Source organism: Saccostrea cucullata, unplaced genomic scaffold, assembly GCF_032062105.1.
Source record: "Saccostrea cucullata isolate Sc308-1 unplaced genomic scaffold, CSIRO_AGI_Scuc_v1 ctg948, whole genome shotgun sequence".
NCBI classification, from domain to species: Eukaryota; Metazoa; Mollusca; class Bivalvia; order Ostreida; family Ostreidae; genus Saccostrea; species Saccostrea cuccullata.
This window is the reverse complement of record NW_026925011.1, coordinates 182,033-206,367: the sequence shown is the minus strand read 5'-3', so window position 1 is coordinate 206,367 and position 24,335 is coordinate 182,033. Positions and strand designations below refer to the sequence as shown.

General features: G+C 34.2%; 1 protein-coding gene and 1 long non-coding RNA gene across 2 annotated transcripts; one reads left to right on the top strand and one right to left on the bottom strand.

Moving 5' to 3' along the window:
* Positions 1-1,814: 1,814 nt before the first annotated feature.
* On the bottom strand, positions 1,815-12,351 carry LOC134267823 (uncharacterized). The gene is made up of 4 exons (XM_062750037.1): positions 11,246-12,351; positions 7,197-7,282; positions 6,563-6,746; positions 1,815-2,159 (listed from the first exon to the last, which is right to left on the bottom strand). The coding sequence occupies exons 1-4, from the start codon at positions 11,943-11,945 to the stop codon at positions 1,906-1,908; spliced, it is 1,224 nt and encodes a 407-aa protein (XP_062606021.1). The 5' UTR covers positions 11,946-12,351; the 3' UTR covers positions 1,815-1,905.
* A 5,923-nt stretch (positions 12,352-18,274) lies between these two features.
* LOC134267809 (uncharacterized) lies at positions 18,275-21,287 on the top strand. Its single transcript, XR_009992233.1, has 3 exons — positions 18,275-18,373; positions 19,740-19,800; positions 21,262-21,287. It is a non-coding gene; the product is annotated as an uncharacterized LOC134267809 (long non-coding RNA).
* The last annotated feature ends 3,048 nt before the right edge of the window (positions 21,288-24,335 follow it).

Genomic DNA, 24,335 nt, shown 5'->3' with positions numbered 1-24,335 from the left:
ATATGTTATATTCTTATATACATGTACATGTTTATCAAAGAAACAATGACAACACTATCGAGTACAGAATATTAGCATTTACAGAGACACATTAAAATGGATATTTTGATGATGTGAACATTTTCTCCTCCGAACATCTAGTGTCAGCTATAAAGTATTAATAAACTAAAATGGAGAAAAATATCTCCAAAACAATTTAGGAAAGCTATATACGAGATACATTACGGATGGAATGATATGATCTTAGGGTTGAGAAGAACAGAAAATATCTGTTTTTAATCACCCCGCTCTCTCTGCTTTTGATTTCCTTCGGTACTGTTTTCAGCCATTTTCATTGCTATCTAGGTAATTTAGTCAGATTAAAATAGAGGCATACAAAGGATGTTTACTCCGAAGATCAAACTTCAGGGAAACTAATTCACCACACTAACAAACTAATCTACCTTTTATTAGAATTACACTCAAAAACAGAATTTTTACAATTGATGCTGGCAGGTAATGGAACCCCCTTTCATGAAGGAGGTATTATGTTCAAGTAAACAAATTAATTTGTTTTTTTTCTTTTGGATTATCTTATTAAAAGAAGTAAAGTATTTAAGTGCCAAAAGGGTCTGAATTATAAATAGACTTAACATCTCTTTTACATATATATAAGCTGAGGCAAGCAATTGCCTTCGTGCAAAAAGCACTGATCAAAAGTTTGAATTAAAAGCTGCATTCTTTGAAATAAAAAAAAAACAAACAGTGTAACACTATATATATCCACCCCATAAATATTTAACATATAGCACAATATAAAACAGTAAAAATTGACAAAGAAAATAACATCATTATTGAACTGCAAAACAAAAAACAATTATTTTTCAAGTTTGCACAGCCGTTGCAATACATGTGTATTAATTCACAATGATGTTACAATATTGGACAACTCGGCAAACGACAGGACTTCATACAATTATGTGATCAATTCAGAATATTTTTGTTGCCTGTAAAACGACAGCTGTAACAAAACAAATTAATTTTAATCCCCTTTGACACAAAGGAGCTATGCTATTTTGTTCAGTTTTTAAAATTCTCACTTTATTATGGTGAACTCAAGAAAACAGTTTTCAACATTTTATTCTGTTTTAATGAAAATAGAATTTTAACTTATGGATCAATAACCTAAAACTAAAAACAAGATGTGTTTCTGATCCACATACCCCATACGGCAGCTTATGGCGAAGGTTCAAGTTTCTCAAATATGCAAGTCAATTTCCAAAGTCAACACATCGAAAAAATTTCACCCAGGGCAAGGTCTTGTCACAATGAAGATATATAATTATATACATGTATATAATTAAGTATGAAAGCCCTGGCACTTACTAATCAAAAGTTATTACCAAAGTGAAAGTTTCAGTTGGTAATTTTTTGTAAACTTGGTTAAACTGTCAAGGCCAGGAGGTCATCTAAGTCCACGGGGCATATCTCTGCCTAAAATTGCTCGATCGTACCCAACACAGAACTTATCTTATGATTAAGTATACCAAATTTCATTTTAGTATGTGCAACCTCTGCGAAGAAAATGATCAGAAACTGTTGGTGGACCGACACACAGAGCGACCGACCGACAACAGCAAAGCCCTTCTTCGAAGTGAGGCATAAATATGAAAGTCATAGCTCTATCCAATCCAAGATTATGGAAAATGTTTAAGTTTTTCGAGACAAACATAGAGACAGATGGACACGGCAAAAACTATAAACCCCGGATTTTTTTTTTTCATTACAGGCCATGGTAAAAATAAAAGAAATATCAAAAAAGCACTTGAGAGTAATGAATGCAAACAAATTAACAAAACGTCTGTGCTTTGACAAAAAATGACGATGCTTTTGATTAACATATCTCTGTTCTGTTGAAAACCAAATTTAGAACTTCTTTGATTTTTTGTTACCTCGTCTAAAGAGCCTACTGAGAAATTCAAATGGACCTATAAAAGATGGAACACGCAGTGAATGTGATTTCCGGGTGTCTAATTTCAGAACCGGTTCCGGTAAGGACGGATTTAACTTGTAACGGATATGATCAATAGTCCCCACCAATAGCTCGTCCACGTTATGGTTCAGTGCGGCTGATGTTTCGGTGTACTTAGCATCAAACTGATGGGCCATTTCCAGTGCTTCTGCAAATGAAAAATAATGCAATGTAATAGTCGTAAGAATGCACAGCTTCTACCAGTTACAAATTAAAAAAACACATATTGTCATGGCCATTAACAATACAGCTCTAATTTCAGTATGAAAGCATAATCTTAAACTTTACTTGAAAAAATTAAAGATTGGGATGTTGGGGTACAAGTTTATGAAGCTACTTGATATTATGTGAATAAAATTGGTTATGATAACAGACAGTGATTTCAAAAAATCCGAAAATGATACGAATCGTGAAAAGGCTAAACTCTGAAAACACTACAGAAAGAACCGGGCGCGAGAAGGTGTAAACATTCCCTGACGATCTGTCACCCACCCTGGGCCCCCTGTATTGATTAGGTACACAGAGTATTCAGTATTCAAACCGGTTTTTAAAAAACAAGTCTAACAATAAGTTGGAATCATGTCAGTCACAAAACGACCTAACGAGTGCTATATTTTCAAAACGAGCTAAGATCATTTAAATATTCATTTAATTTGCACAAAATTTCCTTCTTAAAACGATTTTGTTGAAACCCTGTAATATCATCTTATTTGTCATTAGCATGCATCTTTTAAAAAAATTGAAAATCTATTGAGTATTTATAAAAAAAAAATTAGTAGGAAGAAATAAACACCATTGAATATCAGTATAATTATGTTAAATTGTGTTTTACTGTAAGCATTTTCATGTAAACATTTCCTTTGTAATCATTTTGATTAAAAATAATTCTTTTTTTAGTTATACGGCCCTGATCATTTTCAGTTACGACGGTTTGTTTGAAGGAAAAACCAACACCTGCATAAGTAATTACCGACCAGTTTTCATTGTTTTGGTTTTTTTTTCTTGAATAATCATGGATCAGCTTCAAGCAGACGTTTCACTTTCACCTGCATGCTACACCTGGTGTGATAAGTTGCCAAATCCTTAAGAGCAGACAAGAAAGAGATCATTTTTCTAAGTTCAATGGATACTTGAAAAATCACGACTGCTTACAGTTAGCTTCAAAAGAAGAATTGTTTAATTTTTATGTATAAACTTATACAATGGGTCCATTGAGTTTGTACTGACGCTTATGTTTTCTGTGAGCATACAGTGACGTAGATAGCGAACTTCTGAGAATGTTAGGGTGCTGTATGTTTGCTTTCAAATGTAAACTATCGACCCCTGCAGATGATAGATCATTTTCATCTTTGCTAAAGATTAACTGCGTAAATTGACATTTTAACCACACAAATCGCAACATATCTAAATAAAACATATATATACAGAAAAACGAAAATGATACTGATTGATACATATGCATTGCAAAAACCCACTACCAATTGCTCTTACAGCTGGATATAGAAGGCAATCTTGTATAAGCATAGCTTTAAAGTGACCTTTTCTGGAAAGCTGAGAGTGAAAGAAAATAAATTCAAAGTTATATACTGTATATAAAGAGAAAAAATTAGATGGGAACAAACAGAGCTCAAAGATCGAAATAATTGCTTGATCTTTGGGGGAAATGGCACGTAGAACATACAAACTGCGTGAAGTCTTCATCTTTTCACAACATTCTGCCAAAACCGCTGTACTGTTCTCACTATTTTGGTCTGTTAAAATTCATCATGTTAGGGCCCTCTAACGAGGAACATGTTCAAGTTAATTGGTTCAAATATTTGACTGAATTCCAGATCGCTCTTATTAACCTCAACAAAAATTAGTTACAACAAAAATGCATATGAATTCGATTTTTTCCCATCAATTGCTGAAAATAACCTTTTTATTATAATGTTCTTTTATCGCACATGGAATCAAGCGTGTTCGACCTTTTCATTTGTTGTATCAACCCAAGAGTGTACGTCTCAAAGTGCATGTATATAGCGCCTATCTTGTAGAGTTTTATGGCGAATTGATTGCTATCAGTTTCTTTCTTAAAATTATCTTAGAAAGATAATATAAACTCCTTTAAATACGTCATATTAAATCTACTTCAACTTTGTGAATTTAAGTGCATTCGCTAGTTTTAAAAATATTTAATATTTTGAAACACAGTTCATGTACCAGCAATGTTAATATAAATAGATTCCAAAGAATATTTTTTGAGATCAACAGATCTTAGTATAAGAATAATGGCCGCGAGGCATCATTGAAATGACTAATACACCGTATAATTCAGGAGATCGGCAAATTTCTTTTTCCAGTTCAAATCCCCTACAGAGAGAGATGTCAGCCTGTGAAATAAAGATACAATGCTTGAGCTTCAATCATCAAAAGTGATGATCCGTATAGTTTCAATTTGCCGCCATTTGCAAGTTAAACTATTTTAAGGAGCAGTGTGGCAACGCACTGAGAAGAAATTACGCACTTTGAAAAAAATTTTTCAAAGTGCGTTAAAATTGGGACAAAATCAACGCGCTTTGAAAAAAAAATTCAAAGTGCGTTAAATTTGGGACCAAAACATTTTTTCAAAGTGCGTTAAGAGTCTACATCAATATATTTTACCATGGAGACACTTAACGCACTCTGAAAAAAAAATCATGTTTTAGTCATGGAAAGATATTATTTGTTATTTATCTTTCAAAAAACTTAGCCTAACCCTAACCTCAAAAATGAATTGATTTACCCCCGTCGAAAAGAGGAGAAGACGGGTATAAGATCCCTCAGTCCAAATCTTTATCTTTCCAATACATAGGTGTCGGTAACAAACGGGGGAGGGGAGCAATAAACATAAAAAGGGTACGCTGCATTTTCAATGTTTATACGATGTATATATCTTTCCAAAATAAGTGGGGGGCTGAGCCCCCCATCCACTCCCCTGGACCTTCGCCCAGTCTCGATGTCTATGTTATACTCAAAGCATTCATATAATGATGTATTTACCTTACTGGTATGACGTTGAAAATTTTCACTAATAAATGAGTTAATCACAACAGATGAAAACTAGAAGTTTTTAAGTACAGTAAAACGTTTGAGAGAGAAAGAATTTTCATAGTTTTGAACAATCAAAATAGCCCCTTTTTATTATGATAAATGCTAAGTTGCTTGAAGCTTTCCTCTATTAATGCCCCCTATGACCTTTACATCTACTTATCAAAGACTAAAATTAAAAAAAAAAGAAAGAAACGAATAAATGAACTTAAACAATCGTCACTCTTTTTTTCAAGACCCTTTAATTTTCCCCTTTATTTTATCAAAACCTTAAATATTTAAAACGTCAATATCTCAGGTCCTACATGTACACCAACTTTATCATAAAAAAAGTTATCAAACCAGGATCTGTTATTTATCATACCGATTATTTGAAGGAATATTGATCAATCTTTACATTTTTTTTCAAAATGCGTTAATATGGTCGATATTAACGAACTTTGAAAAAAAAATTATTTTTTTCAAAGTGCGTTAGCTTGGTCCCAAATTTTAACGCACTTTGAAAAATGTTTTCAAAGTGCGTAATTTTTCAAAGTGCGTTGTAACAGAGCAGGCAACTTTGCTTTTTTGGGTTCTTTCATGCATCACGAAGTCTATTGCCGCATACATCACAGCATATTATATGAGTAAATCTAGCGAAATGGGATATAGTCAATGAGGCTAGAAATTGACCTACGCCACATTTTATTCTTAGACAATTTTCTACCGAATAATCATAGTATGTATTTCAAAATTTGCTTAATTTTGCCAGTACGGGTCTTAGTATGCAGCTTTACGTCAGTCGACAAGTGCTAAAGTCGAAATAGAATGGAAATGTACAAAGGGCTGTAACGGTGTAAAGCAAACAAGCCAAAAAAATTCAGTCAAAATAGTTTTGAATCCTCTGTACGTTTCTTTCATTTCTCAATTTACTTCAAGACCACAAAGTTGAATTTCCTCAATACAGGTGACGACTGTGTCTGAGTTTAAGGCCACTGACATTGTCTTCGGATCACCACGCGTTCAATGCCATGCAACTGGAAACCCAGCCTACCCACAATTTCAAGTAAACAGCTCTATCAGGTAAAGTTTTTCATACCTAAGCTTGATAAACATGATAGGAGTGTGTATAAAAAAAAGAAATCTAGAATCCTGCATTTTATATCTGTTAACTTTTGATATCCAATGACCATTATGGCAGAGAGTAAGAGAGGCCCTCTGGTTCTGGGGCCATAAAACCTAGATGAGCATACTTTAGATAGTCTCACTTTTAAACTATATATTCCTTTTGTAAAAGTTCGACTGGGCTCAAAAGTGAGCTTGTCTAAGTTTTATGCTCACGCCGCAACTTTTGATCTCAGTCTCACTTTTTCAAAAGGGATTAATAGTGGAAAAGTGAGATTTAGATCAAAAGTGAGCTCATTTCAGTTTTATGGCCCCGATGCATGGTTTCAACCTAGGACACTCGCTATGATTTATCTTCAATTCAAATTTTGACCTTACCTTCAGTTGTAACCTTGCGTTTCCTGACCAGGTCGGATTTGTTCCCAACTAGAATGGTGGTCCTGTCGGTCCCAAGGTCCATGCGCAATTCCTGGAGGAGCTGTACCGCGGCATCGAACGTATCTCGATGTGCGATAGAAAATATCACTAGGAAAGCATCAGCCCGAATGTCCTCTAAACTACCCTACAATAACCAAGTCAACATATCATTTAATTAAATGGATTTATAATAAATCTTTCCATACATGCATATACGTACACAGCATGTGAAAACTTAAGTGAAATAATAGACTTAAAAGCTTTCTTATTTACTTTCCATATATTAACTACTATACATTTTTATGCATGTATGTGTGGAAGAAGTCTATAGCAAGGTCTACATTACTCCTTCTAATGACTAATTAAAAGTTTTCAAAATAACTTTCAAACTCTTATACTTTAATCAAAAGAGATTTTCGATAAACATGTACATTGTACTTCTGTATGTAAGTGATCAGGTTTGATACAGATGCAAGAAAAAGAAAATTGTCATGTTTATATAGATTATCAAATGTAACCGAATTTAAAGGCTTAACTAGTGCCTAAAGTCTGCCATTTATGGTATACATGTAAGTTGTTCTCGTTTTAGATGTACCTGTATATCCGCGCCGTCAAGAACTTCTATAGTGGACTCAACTCCATTCAGTAATACACAGATTGTTTTCTCGTGTTCTCCTTGATCTGTAATAGAAGGGAAAAAATAAAAAAAAATGCCTGGGGAACTCAAAGGTCACATAATATGAAGAGTTTTATCCTTTTTATGTTATGACTCGAAGATAGAGAGCTATGTTAATAACAGCAATTAATTATTGGTATTTTGTTGGCATTTTCTTTAATGTTTGTTCATACTGCTTTTATTGCGCCGCAGAGTGGGTGCTTAGAGGGCTAATGTTTTGAGTTTTCTTGATTCCATATTACTGATATAAAATTCCAATTCGGTCACTTGTTAGTTTAGATTTGGGTGATTCATGGGGTTATTTTTAAATTTCTTGCAACCGTAAAATCTAAACAAATTGGGTTTTGCTGGGCTATTGCCACGTGTATAAATATCGGAAGAAAATGGCAGCTTGTAAAAACAAAATCATCCACTTTCTGTCCGTTGGTAACAATTCAGAGGTAGGAGACATTCGCCTGTCAAACTGTATTAGTTTAAAATGATAAAACATCATTTCTTTTGATTCCCTGCCCGACTTGGGGCAGGTTTTGTTGATATTTTGTGTCAGACAGAAGAGATTGATGGTGTGTTTACACGTGCTTGTCTTGCTGAACACCAAGAGCTTTTTAGCATTGGTATTTCAGAAATTCGTATTGCCCTAAAATATTGGCAAATTTCACTTCTTTGAATTCATCAGCCATCATGTATATCTAAATATCATGCTATTGAAATGTATGTATTTTTCTTCAATTTCTTGAAATTGTAAGCATAGCAGGTCTTTTCGAAAACAGTTTTGAAAATATAACACAGATATATAACATTTCTAATTTTTAAATTGCAATTATTTAGTTGTTTTTTTTCATCTGATGACAAAATATGTTGCTAAGATGTTAAAAAAAAAATGTATGTTCATCTTAATAAAATATATGATTAATACCGTCCACCATGATTTTCCTCCATTTTTGTCATTATAATAAGTATCTACTTTTTTCTTTTTCTGTTCTCCTTCACTTTCATTTGCTGTATAAGCATTTCAAATACATGTACGTGTACCTCTGACCTAAATTTATGTACTGTAAATGTTTTACATTGTCCTCATGTACCATAATTGTTTAAACGGTTTTCAATTAATATAGGGTCTTGCAGCTGGGAAAACCTTTTAAACTATATTAATAATAAAAGGATTGAAACTATCTAAATTGACTGAATGTGTGATGTGCCAATATTAATTAATATAATTGTTAATACATGACCCTTTGCAAAGGACACAACGATACATATTTGTGTCTCAGTTTATTTGTTTATTTATTTCTTAAGTCATATATGACTTATCAGATAACATAATTACAAAATACAGGATGAAAAGCACAGAATTAATATACTAGTACACAAATGAAATATTTACATATACTTCTTTTAAGTTAATACTGCTTGTTGTATACAATATTTCCAACCAAACATAGAAAAAATACTCAGTTTACAGATGTAAATCTCTAAGTGCTTCTGCTTTTTGGAGGAATTTCCCTATATTACAAAGTTCACTCACATTTTCAGTTGATAATAATTGTAATAGTTTATACATCCTAGGTCTATACTAATACTGAGTAATACTTTTTAATATACAATTTCCTGTACTCATGATAAAGTGGACATTTTAAAATAAAATGGTAACATTACAAATATACGAAATCTCAAACATGTCAAAGGAATCTGAATCTTTTACAAATCAACCAAAAAAAGTTTTTCGTTCATTTTGCAACAGGTTTCATGCATGTAGGACATGCATCAGAAAGCATACTGGCAGGTAATTTCATTCATTTGAAAAAATGCTGAAATCTTTTCTTTGTGTTATATAGATCAGTGGGTCAATACGCAGTTTCTTAATCTAGTTTCCTCCCAAACCCATTACATTATCCTTGAAGAGAATCTCTGATTCGAATTAAAATTACTTCTGGATCTCTAACAGAATCTAATTTTGGATGCTGGGTATTGAAAGTGTAAAGAACTGATAGAGTTTGATGATTGTAAAGTAGGCGTCAAGTTCATATCCCCTTGATACAACCCTTCTTTACGTAATCAACCGAAAATTACTCATCTCCAAATGTTTCCCGATATAACGAACCTCTTGGCCTCTTTTGAATGCTTTAGTTCTCAGGTAATCGGAAACCTTATCGTCTGATTTCAAGCCTCACATATTTACTTTAATTAACTACATGACCAAGAATGTCTGCGATAGCCATTGCAAAGAGCGTCAGTACTGGAAAACAAACGGAAATCCCGACCTTACATTATTGCAAATCATCCTTCTCTTTTTACAAGGAAAACAATATTAATGCAATTGTATCTTTTTATCATAAAAGTGATGATTATACTCAGCAAAATTGGTTAAGGCAATAGCAAATTGTAAGACTTCAGTGTCGTACTCGTTAGCGATGAAGTGTCGAGTATACGGAGTCTCAGATGGCCCTCCTCCAGTAAACAAGTGTAGGCCCTCCTTGTAGAAACCGTACAAAGTTTCTCGACAATTAAATATCTAATGACTACACCAAAACGTGCAAAACAAAGCACTTGAGACACAGATAGAAAAACGCAAATATCTACCGGACACCGAACCCGTAAGGAAACTGGAGAAAATTAACGATACAGTGAGTTTGAAATACATGAAAGCATGTGATTTCAGAATATTATGCATCCATTTCTGTCATTTGTAGTTTCTTGCAGAAATCCTTGCCTTCCGGTGTTATGGTTTTGATTTAATTCAAAGTTATCGTACCACATATTGTATTGGTTTTCAAGTTCAATCATTCAGGAAATATATTTGTTCAGTCCAGTAACATTTCTGACGTCATTGACCATCACGATTTGTGGATTGTCCAGAAGATTTAATTCTTAGATATGATGTGATCTTTCCGTTTAATCATCTCCCTATACACTAGAATTAGATGTTTATTTTTTATGTCGATCAGTCTGACAGACTGCGATAACATGACCAAGAGCCAAAAGTTAACCTGTCAATCACGCCATAATAAGTGAGTAGCTCGGAATGCAAAAACGCACATAGACCGAAAAAATCAACTATCTGTAGCTTGGCAGAAACCAGTGACACAGAAAAGGACGCAATGTAAGTCGGGTAATAAATGGAAGTAAAGAATATATTTTGAGAATATAAAAAAAAAATAAATGAAATAAACAAACAAAAAAGCATGGGGATGCCTTTTTTTTCCGAGTACATGTAGAACGTTTTTTAAGCTAACAGATAAAGGGTAGGGAGATAGAATTTAGGCTTGACGCCGTATTTTGTCTGTTTAACTGTGTAAAAATGGATATTATGCCTGCCATTTCCAAGAAACCATTTACCCCAGAAAACATTTGTGCACTTTACCACGCTCGATATAGAAGCCTCCTAGTGTGTGATTGGCTCTATAATTCTGTAATCGCTTCCTTACTAAATTGCTTGCCATTTTTGTGTCTTAATAAAAATATTCTTTTATTTTTTTTTATTTTTTTTTTTTTGGTTTCTTTTAGCTTATTTCAATTAAATACCGCAAACTCCCTTGGTGATTTAGTTGATGACGTCATGTCAAGGCAGGATTAGATGGAACATGTTTTAAAAAATTAAGACAAAAAACAAAAAAATGAAATGTCAAAGGAAAGACTTCGAAATGGAATACAATTTAACTTGATCTTTACGAATTTAAAGGTTGTGACATGCTGCACATTGCATGATCATCAACATGACAAATGACGTATGGAGACAATCATGTCACATGTATTCACAAACATTGAAGAATACAAGGAATCTTATAAATCTTTTATTGTTGAAACCCTATCTCGACTTCTTCTCTAATACATCTCATTAACGCTGTACTAATGATACGTGTTTCTCGTTAATTAAAGTCTACGTATATCAAAGACCTTTTAAATTACCACAATTTTTGAATCGATAAGAAGAAAATACTTTTTATTGACAGAGATCAAAAGTAACTCACCCAAGGAAGAGTCGAATGCAATGTACTCGGAGGTCATGAACTGATTGGTGATTGCCGTTTTCCCGACACCGGGAGGTCCTAGAGCCACTATTTTAAAGTAAGAGGGGTTATTGTCAACTTCCAAGGGGGGTCTGGGAGTTAACCGCGGACTTGCGGACAAGTGTGGGCTGACGTTGGGCGTTAGGCCACGGGGTGGGCTCTCTTTCCCGTACCCACTACACCTTCCCCCCTTTTTCCGAAAAGAGTCCCCTCTGTTCACCACGCCTTTTGATGTTGTCTTAAATGATCGGACCCTGCGAAGGTTTGCATCCGGTTTTCCACGACCAATGTCCTCACATGACACTGACAGTAGATCGGGGGAACTCCCGGACGCTCCCCCACGGTTCTCATCACACACCTGAGGACCGATTCCTCGATTCCTATACTTTTCCGCTTTTTGTCTTAACTCCCCGGGTTCTCTAAATGATCCGCCTCTAATAACACCAGGTGTAGGAGGAAGAAGTCCGCTCGAGGCGTCAGTTCCTCGTGTACCCCTTTGCTCTCTTACACTATTAGATCTCGAATGTGATCCGCCACTGAAATCGTTGGGCTCCAGGAGGAGGGGTGTCGTTTGTTCCATCCCTGAACCCGTGCTGGAATAAGAAGAAACACTAGCCCCACGTGGATAATTTTGTCCCCTCGCAGAACCGTGGATAGTCATTGTATCAGACAATTCACAGATTATATTTTATTTATTCCGCAATGGAAAAAAATTCACTACATATTGTCCTTGGTTTGGTTTGCAACCGTTATAAGTAGGATTCCTGAAGGCAGTGTATCATAGTGTGTTATCTGATGCGCGTGAAGAGAGCTGAGATACAAGCAAGATATTGGCCTTCTCCTGACAAACTGAACGCACTAAGACGAAGCGCTTCCCTCTATGTAAGCTCCAAATGCTACAGAAGTTGGACGTGCGCTCACGTGCTGGAACTTTAAAACTTGTCTTGTGTGGTCGCCAAATGCTCAAATTGAATTTAATAAACAAACGCTGGGAGATCAAAACTTGGTTTTTCCTCAAGATTCAAAGGAAATGGGAAAAGATTTCTCTCAATCATCATCGCATCATCTGCTAACTGTAATTTAATCTTTTTACTGTAAATGATTACAGAGTAATTGTTTTTGTTTTATTTTCAGGTGTTGCAGGTGCGCCTTATTTGTCTTATATTGAGAACAAGTTTAACACGGTTTGACATTCTGTTATGATACTTCTGTTATATATATGCTATGGAAAAAGTTTTCTTCTTCTCAGTTTGGTTTTTTAATAATAATATATTTGTTTTTATATATTAGGATTATTGGCGATTATAATTGAGCTATTTGGTATCCATAACTTCAGATCATGTATATTAGACAACTTATTAAAACAATAATGTTTCCCTTGGAAATTCAGTTTTGAAAGGAAACAATAATCAATATGGAATTAATTATTTAAATTTCAATTATTTGCGACCTAAAGAATCTTTCAAGCGAAATCTAGTTTCATTCATTCCTTTGACGATGAATATATTTCTTATCGGAGTGATTCAGATTTATTATTGTTTCTTTGTAATAAGTTTACGCCTATTATAAAACTTGTAGCAAATCGATTGCATAATTTTATACAGCTTTAGTAAAAATCCTGCCAAATTTTTAAGCACATTACTTCACGTTACCTCGAAACTGTTTACATACACACCCAAGTAATATACTGGGACGGAAACGCATGACGTCATGCGTGTAAAGGTCATTGACTACATCTGGGACCTTATTCACAAAGCATCCGTTAGATAACGGGTCCGTTAACTTTACGGAGACTCTGACGGTTGTGACCGTAAAAAACTAACGTGGTATTCACAAACGTCTCCGTTAACGTTCACTTTACGGGTGCGGTAATAACGGGTCCGTAAAGACAAATTCTATGTATCTGCAACTCTCATTGGTCGAATAAATCGATTGTTTTGTCACAGTGTTGTTTTTCTAAATATAATCTTAAAATGTATAATTGACAAGAAAATTAAAAAAAAAAAAAGTTATTTGTTTCTTATTCATTCCTCCTTTTCTACTATGACGTAAGTTTCCAAGCAACGTGCGTTGACGTCATTTTTTCCAAAATTTGACGTCTTTGGGGTTAGACAACTTAGAAAATGGAAAAAGAAAGAAAAAGAAAACCGAGGTTCTTGGACGGAGAAGTCGACGTACTGATAAACAAAGTCAATGAAAAATCGGACGTGCTGTTCTCAAAATTTAGTGACACGATTTCTAACAAGAAAAAGAAATTGGCTTGGACGGAGGTTCAGAACTCGGTCAACGCTTCATCACTTGTCCCAAGAACAGTGGACGAGATTAAGAAAAAAATGGGACGACGTGAAGAGAGTAACAAAGAAGCGTGCTGTAGAAGTCAGAAAGGTATCGTAGTCTATCTAAGTATGATATTAGATTTATTGTATCCACACCATGTAAATTTTATAAGCACAAGGCCTAAAATAAAATTAAGTTTGTTTGCAGTTGCCGACCGACCCACTGAAAATGCACCCGACCCAAACTTTTTTTTTTTTAGCCATTTGGTAATTTTATTTTTTTTTTCTTCAAATTTTCAAATTTTGACACGTTTTTTATCATTCGGTAGTTTATAACAAGAGGTGAGCTTATTCATGTCTAGTAGGTGTATGAAAACGTCTTTTAATTGTTATCTAACAAAAATCTGATTTTTTTTTTCCAAAAAAAAAAAGAATGCCTACCTACCGACCCAGTCTAAAAATTATAGGTCGGCAACTGCAAACAAAGAATTTTTTAAGCTTGGCCCAGTTCGGATCTGATGATTTTTATTGCATGGCATATTTATTACCACTAGTTAAGTCTCTCTCTCTCTCTCTCTCTCTCTCTCTCTCTTATATAAGTGAGAGGTCATACATGTACATAGGTCTAGGGCCCATTTTACAAAAGAACTTACGACTAAGACCAAAAACTTCAGATGATTCTTAAATTTTGCAAAGTTAATAATTCTCATTTAAATTGTTTGTACAATAATATCTTACCTCATTCCTTTTAAAGAGTTTAAAATATATATTATATAATGTTAATTAAATTAAAATGTTATATGAATAATTGAATTTGTGTGTATTTTCAGGAAAGTTTTATATCTATATAATGTAACAAAACAAGAAACATACTCAACGCAAGCGTCAAAAATCGGCCGCAACCCAATTCATTATTTGATGTTTACGCAGTATTTACAATGTATACATTAAAAGTTTAAAACTAGAGTTTTTACTTTAATAAAAACACAACATATATGTGGGTTTCCTTGCTCTATCTTGGAGAAAAAAAGTAAAACAAACAGACAAACAAACCCAAAATACAAACTCCCTTTATATCCGCCACTCCAGCGGGAAAATTCTTGGCACATTGTAAAACACGCCTTATCCTCGTCTGTTAGAAATCTGTCTTTTAATAAATCAACAATTAACCATATTTTCGAACATTCTCCGTAAAAAATGTTTATATAAATTAAACATGTGTACACGTCATAAATACGTACAAGTCCTGTTTAGATAAAAAAAAGTATAATTGTTTATAAATTAATAACGCGGTCTTTGCTTTCGACTATGCCCAACACTTGTCCCCTCAGCCATGTCAAAGTTTGTTAATCAGGATTGGATGAAATATTTACCCTATTGTTTAAAAAAAATTCTAGTTCATTGGTTATTATGCGTTTTTGTTAAACATTAAGACACTCATTTTAATATATTATTATTTGAATGTTAAATATTTTTTATATTTTATTTTATTTTTTTTTTTTTTTTGCCTGACGTCACGGCGTCAATCACTACTAAGGATAAATATTTCCACAGGAGTTCGCGTATCTATCAATTTTGCCGAAATTGTCGGTAAATAAAAAAGATACGTAATAGTGTTATTATTATACGTATTACGCATCTTTTTATTTAATGAAAATTTCGGTATAAATCTAAAATGATAGGTACGCGAACTCCAGTGATATTTCCTAGGTGCGAAGCTAAGAGGTCACAGTTAACCAGCAAAATTTTGTGGATGCTGATTATCATCGGATTTCGTTACATGCGTTTCAGCAATAACAGTTAGCAGAAAAATAACCATATTGCTGAATATTTACATTTCCAATGTCTTTGTCCGAGATAAAATTACCAAATGTAAATGTACTTTATTTCTCCATCAATGTATTGGCGCGGTTCCAAAGAAAAACACGTGCAGGGCGGGACAAACAGACAGAAGCAGGGCTTGGAGCACGTGGATTGGCGGAATCAAAGCATGTAAATATAAGGAATAACTGAAGATGATCAATCGATTGGCTTGCGTGATAATTTTATGCATAAACGCCTTCGGCGTTTATGCAAATCATCATGCAAGCCAGTCGATTGATCACTTCATGAAATCGAAAAATAAGACAGTTATTCCTTAATACAATACATTGATGTATTTATTTTCTTTAGCTTTTTGCCAGCAGCTATTTATTTCATGCGAGTTCTTATACAGACATGTCCGTTTGACCTTTTTTCTGCGTTTCTAAACTACTGGATTAATCCATTTGTCTTCTATGTAAGGGGTGACACAATCATTTCGCGCCAAAATGTCACGTGTATAAGTTTGTGCGTCCTTTTCCTGGACTATTCTATTGAAAGGAAATGAAAACTGCATGTTCTTTTTTGGTCGAGCTTTGAAAAAAAAGTAAGAAACAAGGGGCCCAGGGGCCACATCGCTCACCTGACCAAGAAGACCATATCAGATCAGAACTGAAAGTTTACTGAGGGGGGGGGGGGGCTTGAATTTAACCCCCCAGGGGGTCATGATTTGAACAAACTAGAATCTACACTACCTGAGGATGATTCCCTATAAATATCACGATAGGCATGGCTTTGAAGTAATTGAAAAGAAGATTTTAAAAGGATTCCCTATATATTCCTATGTAAAACTTTTATCGGCCATTTGGCCCCACCCTACCCCCGGGGGTCATGATTTGTACAAACTTGAATCTACACTACCTGAGGATGATTCCACATGAGTTTCATCTTTCCTGGCCCAGTGGTTCTCGAGAAGAAGATTTTGCCGAAATTGTCGGTAAATAAAAAAGATACGTAATAGTGTTATTATTATACGTATTACGCATCTTTTTATTTAATGAAAATTTCGGTATAAATCTAAAATGATAGGTACGCGAACTCCAGTGATATTTCCTAGGTGTCCTCTCACATTTTAGGATTTAGATGGTTTATTACTTTTTTGCTCGTACAAATATTTTTGATGTGGACCGACCTCTCATCCCTAGGAAAAACATCATGAATCCGCGCCTGCTGTCGCCATTCATATATAGCCGTCAAGTTTGTTGGATCATAACCGTTACGATTCTCAATTTCTTACAAGTATATCATATTTTCAGCTGTCGTCCTAAAAACCTATGCTGTATGCAGTTTGAATCTAATTTATGTAACCTTTACATATAGCCATGTTTTCCAGCATTAATCATTACATTAGATTTTTCCTTATTTACTTCATCCTCTAAAACCATCTTTAGACTCGCGGAGAGAGTTTTTCATCTTTATGTCGCGGGTTCGAATCTCTAGCGGGACGTGTACATGATTTAATTTTTTATTTGAGATACAAACAATATCTGCGATTTATATATAAAATGTTTTCTTTTTCCATTGCTCTGATGAGTATCATACAACTTAAAATGAATGCATGCTTTATTCTAGTGAAACAATTTAACACCCCCTCCCCGCAATGTAAACGTTTATAACATCATGCTTATAGGTTCTTTAAATATTGATGGCATTAGTCAGGCAAGCTATTTGAAAAGCTGTTACTTGTATATATTGTTTTATCTCCGCATAAACGCACGGTGACTTCAAACTTTCATATCAAATAACCGACCGCCTTCCGGCGGCTCTAAATAAAGAAGGTCTTTTTCATTTTAGTTTGAACTTATCAAAAATATGCCTTATATTTCGTTAAGCGATTTGTGTATTTAAAGATGTCAGTTTGATAAGTGGCCTAACGTACCCACGAAATGATTGGGAATCCTAATAGATTACTTTATAAAAATACTGCAACATGATAAAAAAAGATGAAAATTTACTACTATAATATAACAAATAAACTGATGGTATAGCAGACATTTTACTTAAGTACAGCTATTTTTAAGAACCAGGCAGAAATGAAAATAAGTGATTCATGATAGTGATAGATTTTTCAAAAACTATCATATTTACATTAAGATACATCAAACTAAATACTTGATCACAGTTATAAATGGATTTCATGCATAGTTGATTAAAAAATGAATTCAATATATACTGAAACAGTCAACAGTATCCATTGAAAGGTGTCTGTACGTGCAGGTGATTTTTTAAGAAGGCCCGCACTATCCTTGAATGTGAATTTTAAAATATTGAACATCTAATATCAAAGAGTAAAAAACAATTAAAAAACCCATGGGTTATTTTAATTACGAATAGATATTGTGATTTTAAATTATGTAAAAACATGAAATTCTAGTTATCTCCCTTGGCACTCTTTAGTAAAAGGAGTTGGAAAGAGTGTATTTAACTCTTCAGTTTAGAAGGGGAGGATTAAGAAATGTGTGTGATTTCATCTTCATTTTGGAAGTTTTGCCAGTTTTCAAACATCCAAGGGGCATGTAAGTCTAAAATTTTTATTAAAAAAATATAATCCTAGGATGAAAAAAATAACTGCCTGCAATTTGCTTAATTTTATCTGACAAAAACAAAATTTCATTTCCTAAACATGCTAAGAGTTTGAGTGTTTTGAAAAAGGCTAACTTGTTCAACAATATCGTCAAAACTACTTAAACTCAGTTAATTTTGGGGAAAACATTTAATTTTATACTGGAATTTGAACAGTGGCTCGCTGCTGGGGATTAGAGTATGATGAGTAATCTCTCCTTTCCGTCGATATTCCCTTAGTACTGCAATATACACAGTCGACTGGAAGAAATCCTCGACCTTGAGCATACATGAAGCCATAGCAAGAAGCAGTGAAAGCCACAGCAGAGATTGGATGCAGCATAATTTTTTCTATGTCTCGGCGCCTCTATGGATGTCATATTTAGATCAGGTATTTAATACATAACGCAGACAAATGTCTAAACAAAGACAATATTAACTTCTTTTTTTTTCAAATTGAAAAAGGGGAAAGTCAACAAAAATGATAGCAAACATACAGGCTGACTGCTAGTAAAAGTTATCAGTCCTGCTAAAATACTACCAGCCTAGCTGAGAAAATAATTGTCTTTTGTAAAATTTATTTTTGAATCTAGAGGAACTGTGAGCAATGAGCAAATGATACCCCCCCCCCCCCCCCCCCCCCTCCCATATGAATATAATAGTGTCCATGTTTTGCTGTAGGAAAATATTTTATTAATAATGTTATACTTTCATACAATACCACTGTTTTTTTGCCTAATTTTATTCTTAAACACATGAAATCTCAGGAGCTTCTGAGGCTTTGCCCCCTGGACCCCCTTCATTCAAACTATGGTATGACTAAACGTATGACTGTACTATGGAACATCACTATCAAGACCCCTTGTCTGAACAATGTTATCCACGCCCCCCCCCCTCCCTTTTAATCACAAATCCTGTACTGCTCATGAAACCATTAGTTGATTTGGAAGCGATTAATCAAATTATTAAATCTTAATTAATGAAAACTTTAAACAAGTCCAGTTGGGCATCAATGTGTGCAAATTGGTAAGCCCACAGCAAAATTTGTGTGTCTCGGGCAGTCAGGCGCACTGTTATTTCAAACACTGTTTACGGAATGGCCAATGGGTCCTTCTTAAAATAGTGAATATTTAACTAAGCCCTAAAAAAAAATCAGATGTTATGGCAAAACCATAATTACTATTTTTCTTATTCATTTAATCAAAATGTAAAATTGTGCCTTTTCAAACTGTATATTTCCAAATTTATATGTGTATGATATTCTTCAAATGCATTTCCTTTTATTTGAATTATATAGAAGGGTGGGGAGCCCTACAAAATTTAATTGACAAGCAAAACAACCAATAAAATACTGTTATGGTTTTATCAGTTGAAACGGGGGGAGGGGGTGTTAGAGCCATAAAACCCTATCCGAATGGGGGAGGGGGGCTTCCCAAATATTCCTACAAGCAAATATATACACACATAGAAAGAGAGAGATTTATAAATATGAGAGCACATACAATATGCATGGGTTTCTGCCAATTTTTTCATCTAATTTAGGATTAAAACTTAAAATATAAAATTTGATCCTACAAAACAAGAACTCTTTTTCAATTTATAACTAATAGTATGAATTCATGATGATAACATTAGTACATGGGGGAGTGGGGGAGGTAAATAAATATTTTTTATCAATAACACAAAAGCTAAATTGTTATATAAATGTATGCATTCTCTTGTCATATGATGAATGTCATGATTTGTTATCATTTCAGATGCAATCTGAGCCTTGTTCTGAATTTCAAAATCCCCTTTGACAACACCTGCACAGCTGAGGTAGTGTAAACTTAAAAATTGAGGACAACCAAAGAATCACCAAGAAAAGATTATCAATTCAACTAACGTTAGTGTTACATATACTTTATATTATTTATGTACCATTAGATAATTCGGTATTTTGTGTTGACAACTTGCAGTTTTTAGCTCACTTGAGCTGAAAGCTCAAGTGAGCTTTTCTGATCACGTTTTGTCCAGCTTCCATCTGTTTAGGTGTCCGTCTGTCTGTAAACTTTTCACATTTTTGACTTCTTTTCAAGAACCGCTGGGCCAATTTCAACCAAACTTGCCACAGAGTATCCTTGGGTGAAGGGGATTAAAGTTTGTTCAAATGAAGGGCCACGCCCTCATTCAAGGGGAGATAATTGGGAATTAATGAAAATTTGGTGGCATATTTTAACCAGAAGTCTCTGTCGAGACTGTACCTCTACTAGTTTGTACTTATCAAAAACCATTGTACTATTTTATGTATCTTTGTGTAGTCTACTTGTGTACCAACTTATTTTGAAATCAAACTAAAACTGTAGGAGTAGCGTTTTAAAGGAATTTCAAAGAAAATTCTATTTTTAGTAACCATGGCAACACTGTTCATCGAAATAAAAAAACGATGTACTATTCTATGTATCTTAATGTAGTCTACTTGTGTGCCAAGTTAAAATTAAATCAGACCAAAACTGTAGAAGGAGAAGCGTTTTAAAGGAATTTCACAGAAAATTCTATTTTTAGTAACCATGGCAACATCATTCATCGAAATCAAAAACCGATGCACTATTCTATGTATCTTAGTGTAGTCTACATGTCAGCCAAGTAATATTGAAATCAGACCAAAACTGTAGGAGGAGTAGCGTTTTAAAAAATTGTTTACAGACGGACAGACAGACAGACGGACGGACGACGGACGCATTACTATCGCATAAGCTCTTCTGGTCTCTGACCAGTAGAGCTAAAAATCTTCTTCTCAAGAACCACTGTGCCAGGGAATATAATTTATTGAAACTTATGGGGAAACATCCTCAGGTAGTGTAGATTCAAGTTTGTCCAAATCATTACCCCCGGGGGTAGGGCGGGGCCAAAATGGCCGACCAAAGTTTTACATAGAAATATATAGGAAAATTCTTTAAAAATCTTCTTCCCAAGAATGACAAAGCCATAATTCATCATATTTATATGGAAGCATGCTCAGGTTGTGTAGATTCAAGTTTGTTCAAATCATGACCCCCAGGGCTAGGGCGGGGCCAAAATGGCCGACCAAAGTTTTACATAGAAATATATAGGAAAATTCTTTAAAAATCATTTTCTAAAAAATAGCAAATCCATGATTGGTCATGGAACTACTTTTGGATTTAAACTTTACAATAAAAAGCCATTTTCTACTTTTCCTACCCTTAGTGCTCAGGTGAGCGATGTGGCCCATGGGCCTCTTGTTTTTAATTATCATTAAGAACATTCCTTTTCGTTTAGCAATCAAGGGCCTAGGGATCCGGGTTAGAATAGGTCCTCAGTACCCCCTTGCTTGTCGTAAAAGGCGACTAAATGGGGCGGTCCTTCGGATGAGACCGTATAAACTGAGGCCCCGTGTCACAGCAGGTGTGGCACGATAAAGATCCCTCCTTGTTCAAAGGCCCTGAGTGCCGAGCATAGGCCTAAATTTGCAGCCCTTCACCGGCAATGGTGACGTCTCCATAGTGAAATATTCTGGAGAGGGACGTTAAACAGTATACAATCAATCACTCATCTTCTGACTAAGGGCTTAATTATAGTGAACACTACCATTCAGAGACTTTGAAACAGGTATATATTTCTTCTGATCTTGATTCTCTGAATTTTTTAGCTCACCTGAGTTGAAGGCTCAAGTGATCTTTTCTAATCAAAGTTTGTCTTTTGTCTGTCATTGTCATTCTTCAAGGGGAGAGAATTACAAAATTAATAGCATTACATGTACTGATATCTTCTCAAGAACCAATAGCCCAGGAAATATGAAACTTATGTGGAACCATTGTTGGGTAGTGTAGATTCAATTTTTTCAAATCATGAACCCCATGTGTAGGACGGGGCCACAACGGATGATCAGAGTTTAACATAGGAATATATAAAAAAAAAATATTTTAAAATCTTCTTCTCGGATACAGCAAGCCTTGATTGGTAATATTTATATGAAAGCATTTTCAGGTGGTGTAGATTCAAGTTTGATCAAATCATGACCCAGGGGATAGGGTGGGACCACAAAGGCCAATCAAAGTTTAACTAAGAATATAGAGAAAAAATCCTTTAAAAATATTCTTCCAAAGAACAGAAAAGCCAGTAAGTTATATGTACTTATGGAAGCATTTTCTCGAAGTGTAGATTTGTTCAAATCATGACCCCCCCCCACCCTCCCCTCAGGTATAGGGTGGGGCTACAATAAAAGTGTTCAAACTTGTAGGGAAAAACTCACAGTTAGTCAAAAATAAGTACCCTGTAAGCATCCTTAGTGTAGATTCAGTTTTGTTCAATCATCTCTCTCTCTCCCTTACATGGAGAGGTCACGACCATGTATGCTTTTAAGCTTTTCAATACAAAGCTGATTTTTTATTTTTATCCAAGCCAGGTGAGTGATGTGGCCCTCTTGTTAAATCATTTATCTACACATATATGTACAGTACAACTCAGTTATAACAAACTAGGACCTGTAAAAGTACTTCGTTATATAATTTGTTATATCCATATTTGTAATTTTGTAATATTTATATAGTTGGAGATCCAAGAAGACTTCTTTTAATTCACAATGCCTGTGTTTGTACTAAACAAGTTTTACTGCTGTTACATGTATGTGGAAGCCAAATAGGAGTAAAAGATGTATTATTGTATGTCATCTTCATTATTTTGTTCAATCCATACAAATGTTTCTTTGAATATTGGAAACTAAAATCAGTAGAAAGTTAGAAATTAAAATCTATAAAATGCAGCATATCTAAACAGAATTTTTGTTGTTGAAAAAAAACCTTTTCAGATGAGCAAGGCTGTAATAGTTATACTTATATTCAGAATCAAATAACAGCTAACTACTTGAGGCAAGGATGGGTGAGGGTTAAAGAAGGGGTTACATCACTTGAAAATTTAGAGAAGAATTGTAGAGCTGAGGTTTTTCTCAAGAACCACAGGGCTAATTTTTACCAAACTTGGCAGGGCTAATACCCCTTACAAGGGGTGATAATCAAGAAAAGAGAAAAAATAGGGAGCCACTGGGTCAGAAAAGCTGAAACTCTTGTGTTAAAGCATCCAGGGATTACGTGTAGATTCTAAATTGTTTAAATCATGTCCCCCTCCTCCTAAGAATAGACCTAAACCACAATAGGTATTACAAGTATGAAAATCTGGTGTAGAACAGAATGACCAGTTACTCTGGTGAGTGTTATGGACCATGGCCTTCTTGTATTCATGATCATGAGCATAGAGAAAACGAACCTTGGCTACTCTCCTCCTTCAACAGCAACAAGAAAAAATTGCTTTACAGAATGCCTATTTTCATTAACAAAGTATATTTTTTTCCAGATAGATGAATGAACCACATGCATTATGTCAGAGGAATCTAGCCGGAGCACCTATTTAGCAGCCAGGACACATAGATGTACCTGTGCAGTTGATACAGATAATCTCAACAGCACATTTCTAAATGATGGCCAAAAAAATCTAATAAAGACACTGTCAGTTTAAAACTTTTTGAAAGAAATCCAGACCAGAAACAAAGGATATTGATTTTTAAGCTCCTCCAAATGTAAAAGGGGTTTTATTGAAGCCAAGACCAGGATACACCCAAGGATATTTAATATTACACCCCTTCAACATAAAATTTTGAATTTTAGTTTGCCTATCTAGTCAAATACATGGATTTTTTGACATTTGATACACTTTATAATGTTATATTGACATTTTTCAAGATTTCTTTACTGTAAACTATGTATTTCAGCAAAAAGTACATTTACAGATGATTTTTCAAAAATTGCTTTAAAAATACAATTGAAATAATTAGATCATGTCTCATAAATGGTTAATCACAGTTACCACAGAAACCAAATATTTGTTTTAAAGATGTAAGGTACACAAAAAAATATGTTGTGTCTTTCATTATTTTAGCTAATGGCCACTCATACAGTTTTCTTCATACAAACTAATCACATTGACTAAATTGTAAAGGCAAATACAATATATTTGGAGATGTTGTCATGGTAACCAGATACAAATCACAAAAGCATATTTAAAAAAATTATATTTTCATGCATTTACAATAAACTGTGAAAATAATACATGTATGTTAGTCAATATTTATTTTGTATTTCATGGAGATTTTGTATTAAGTCAATTTATTTAAAAAAGCATTTCCAGAATAATTTGTTACCATGGTTACAAAAATTTATGAGAAATCCACTGGTTTTATCTAATATTTGCAAGGTTTAGGAGAACATTTTTTATCTTATATTATCAATTTTTTTGTGCTTGTGGTATTTTTTCCACAACATGCTCTGAAAATTATATATTTTGGTATTTTCTTGAAAAAT

What these genes read in the sequence shown, in the direction of transcription:
- LOC134267823 (XM_062750037.1), bottom strand. Translation starts at nt 11,945, where the DNA reads ATGACTATCCACGGTTCTGCGAGGGGACAAAATTATCCACGTGGGGCT. An exon ending in TGCATTCGACTCTTCCTTGG is followed by an intron (nt 7,283 to 11,245) that starts GTGAGTTACTTT and finishes CTTCTATTACAG; the next exon opens with ATCAAGGAGAACACGAGAAA. An exon ending in ACGCAAGGTTACAACTGAAG is followed by an intron (nt 2,160 to 6,562) that starts GTAAGGTCAAAA and finishes TTTCATTTGCAG; the next exon opens with AAGCACTGGAAATGGCCCAT.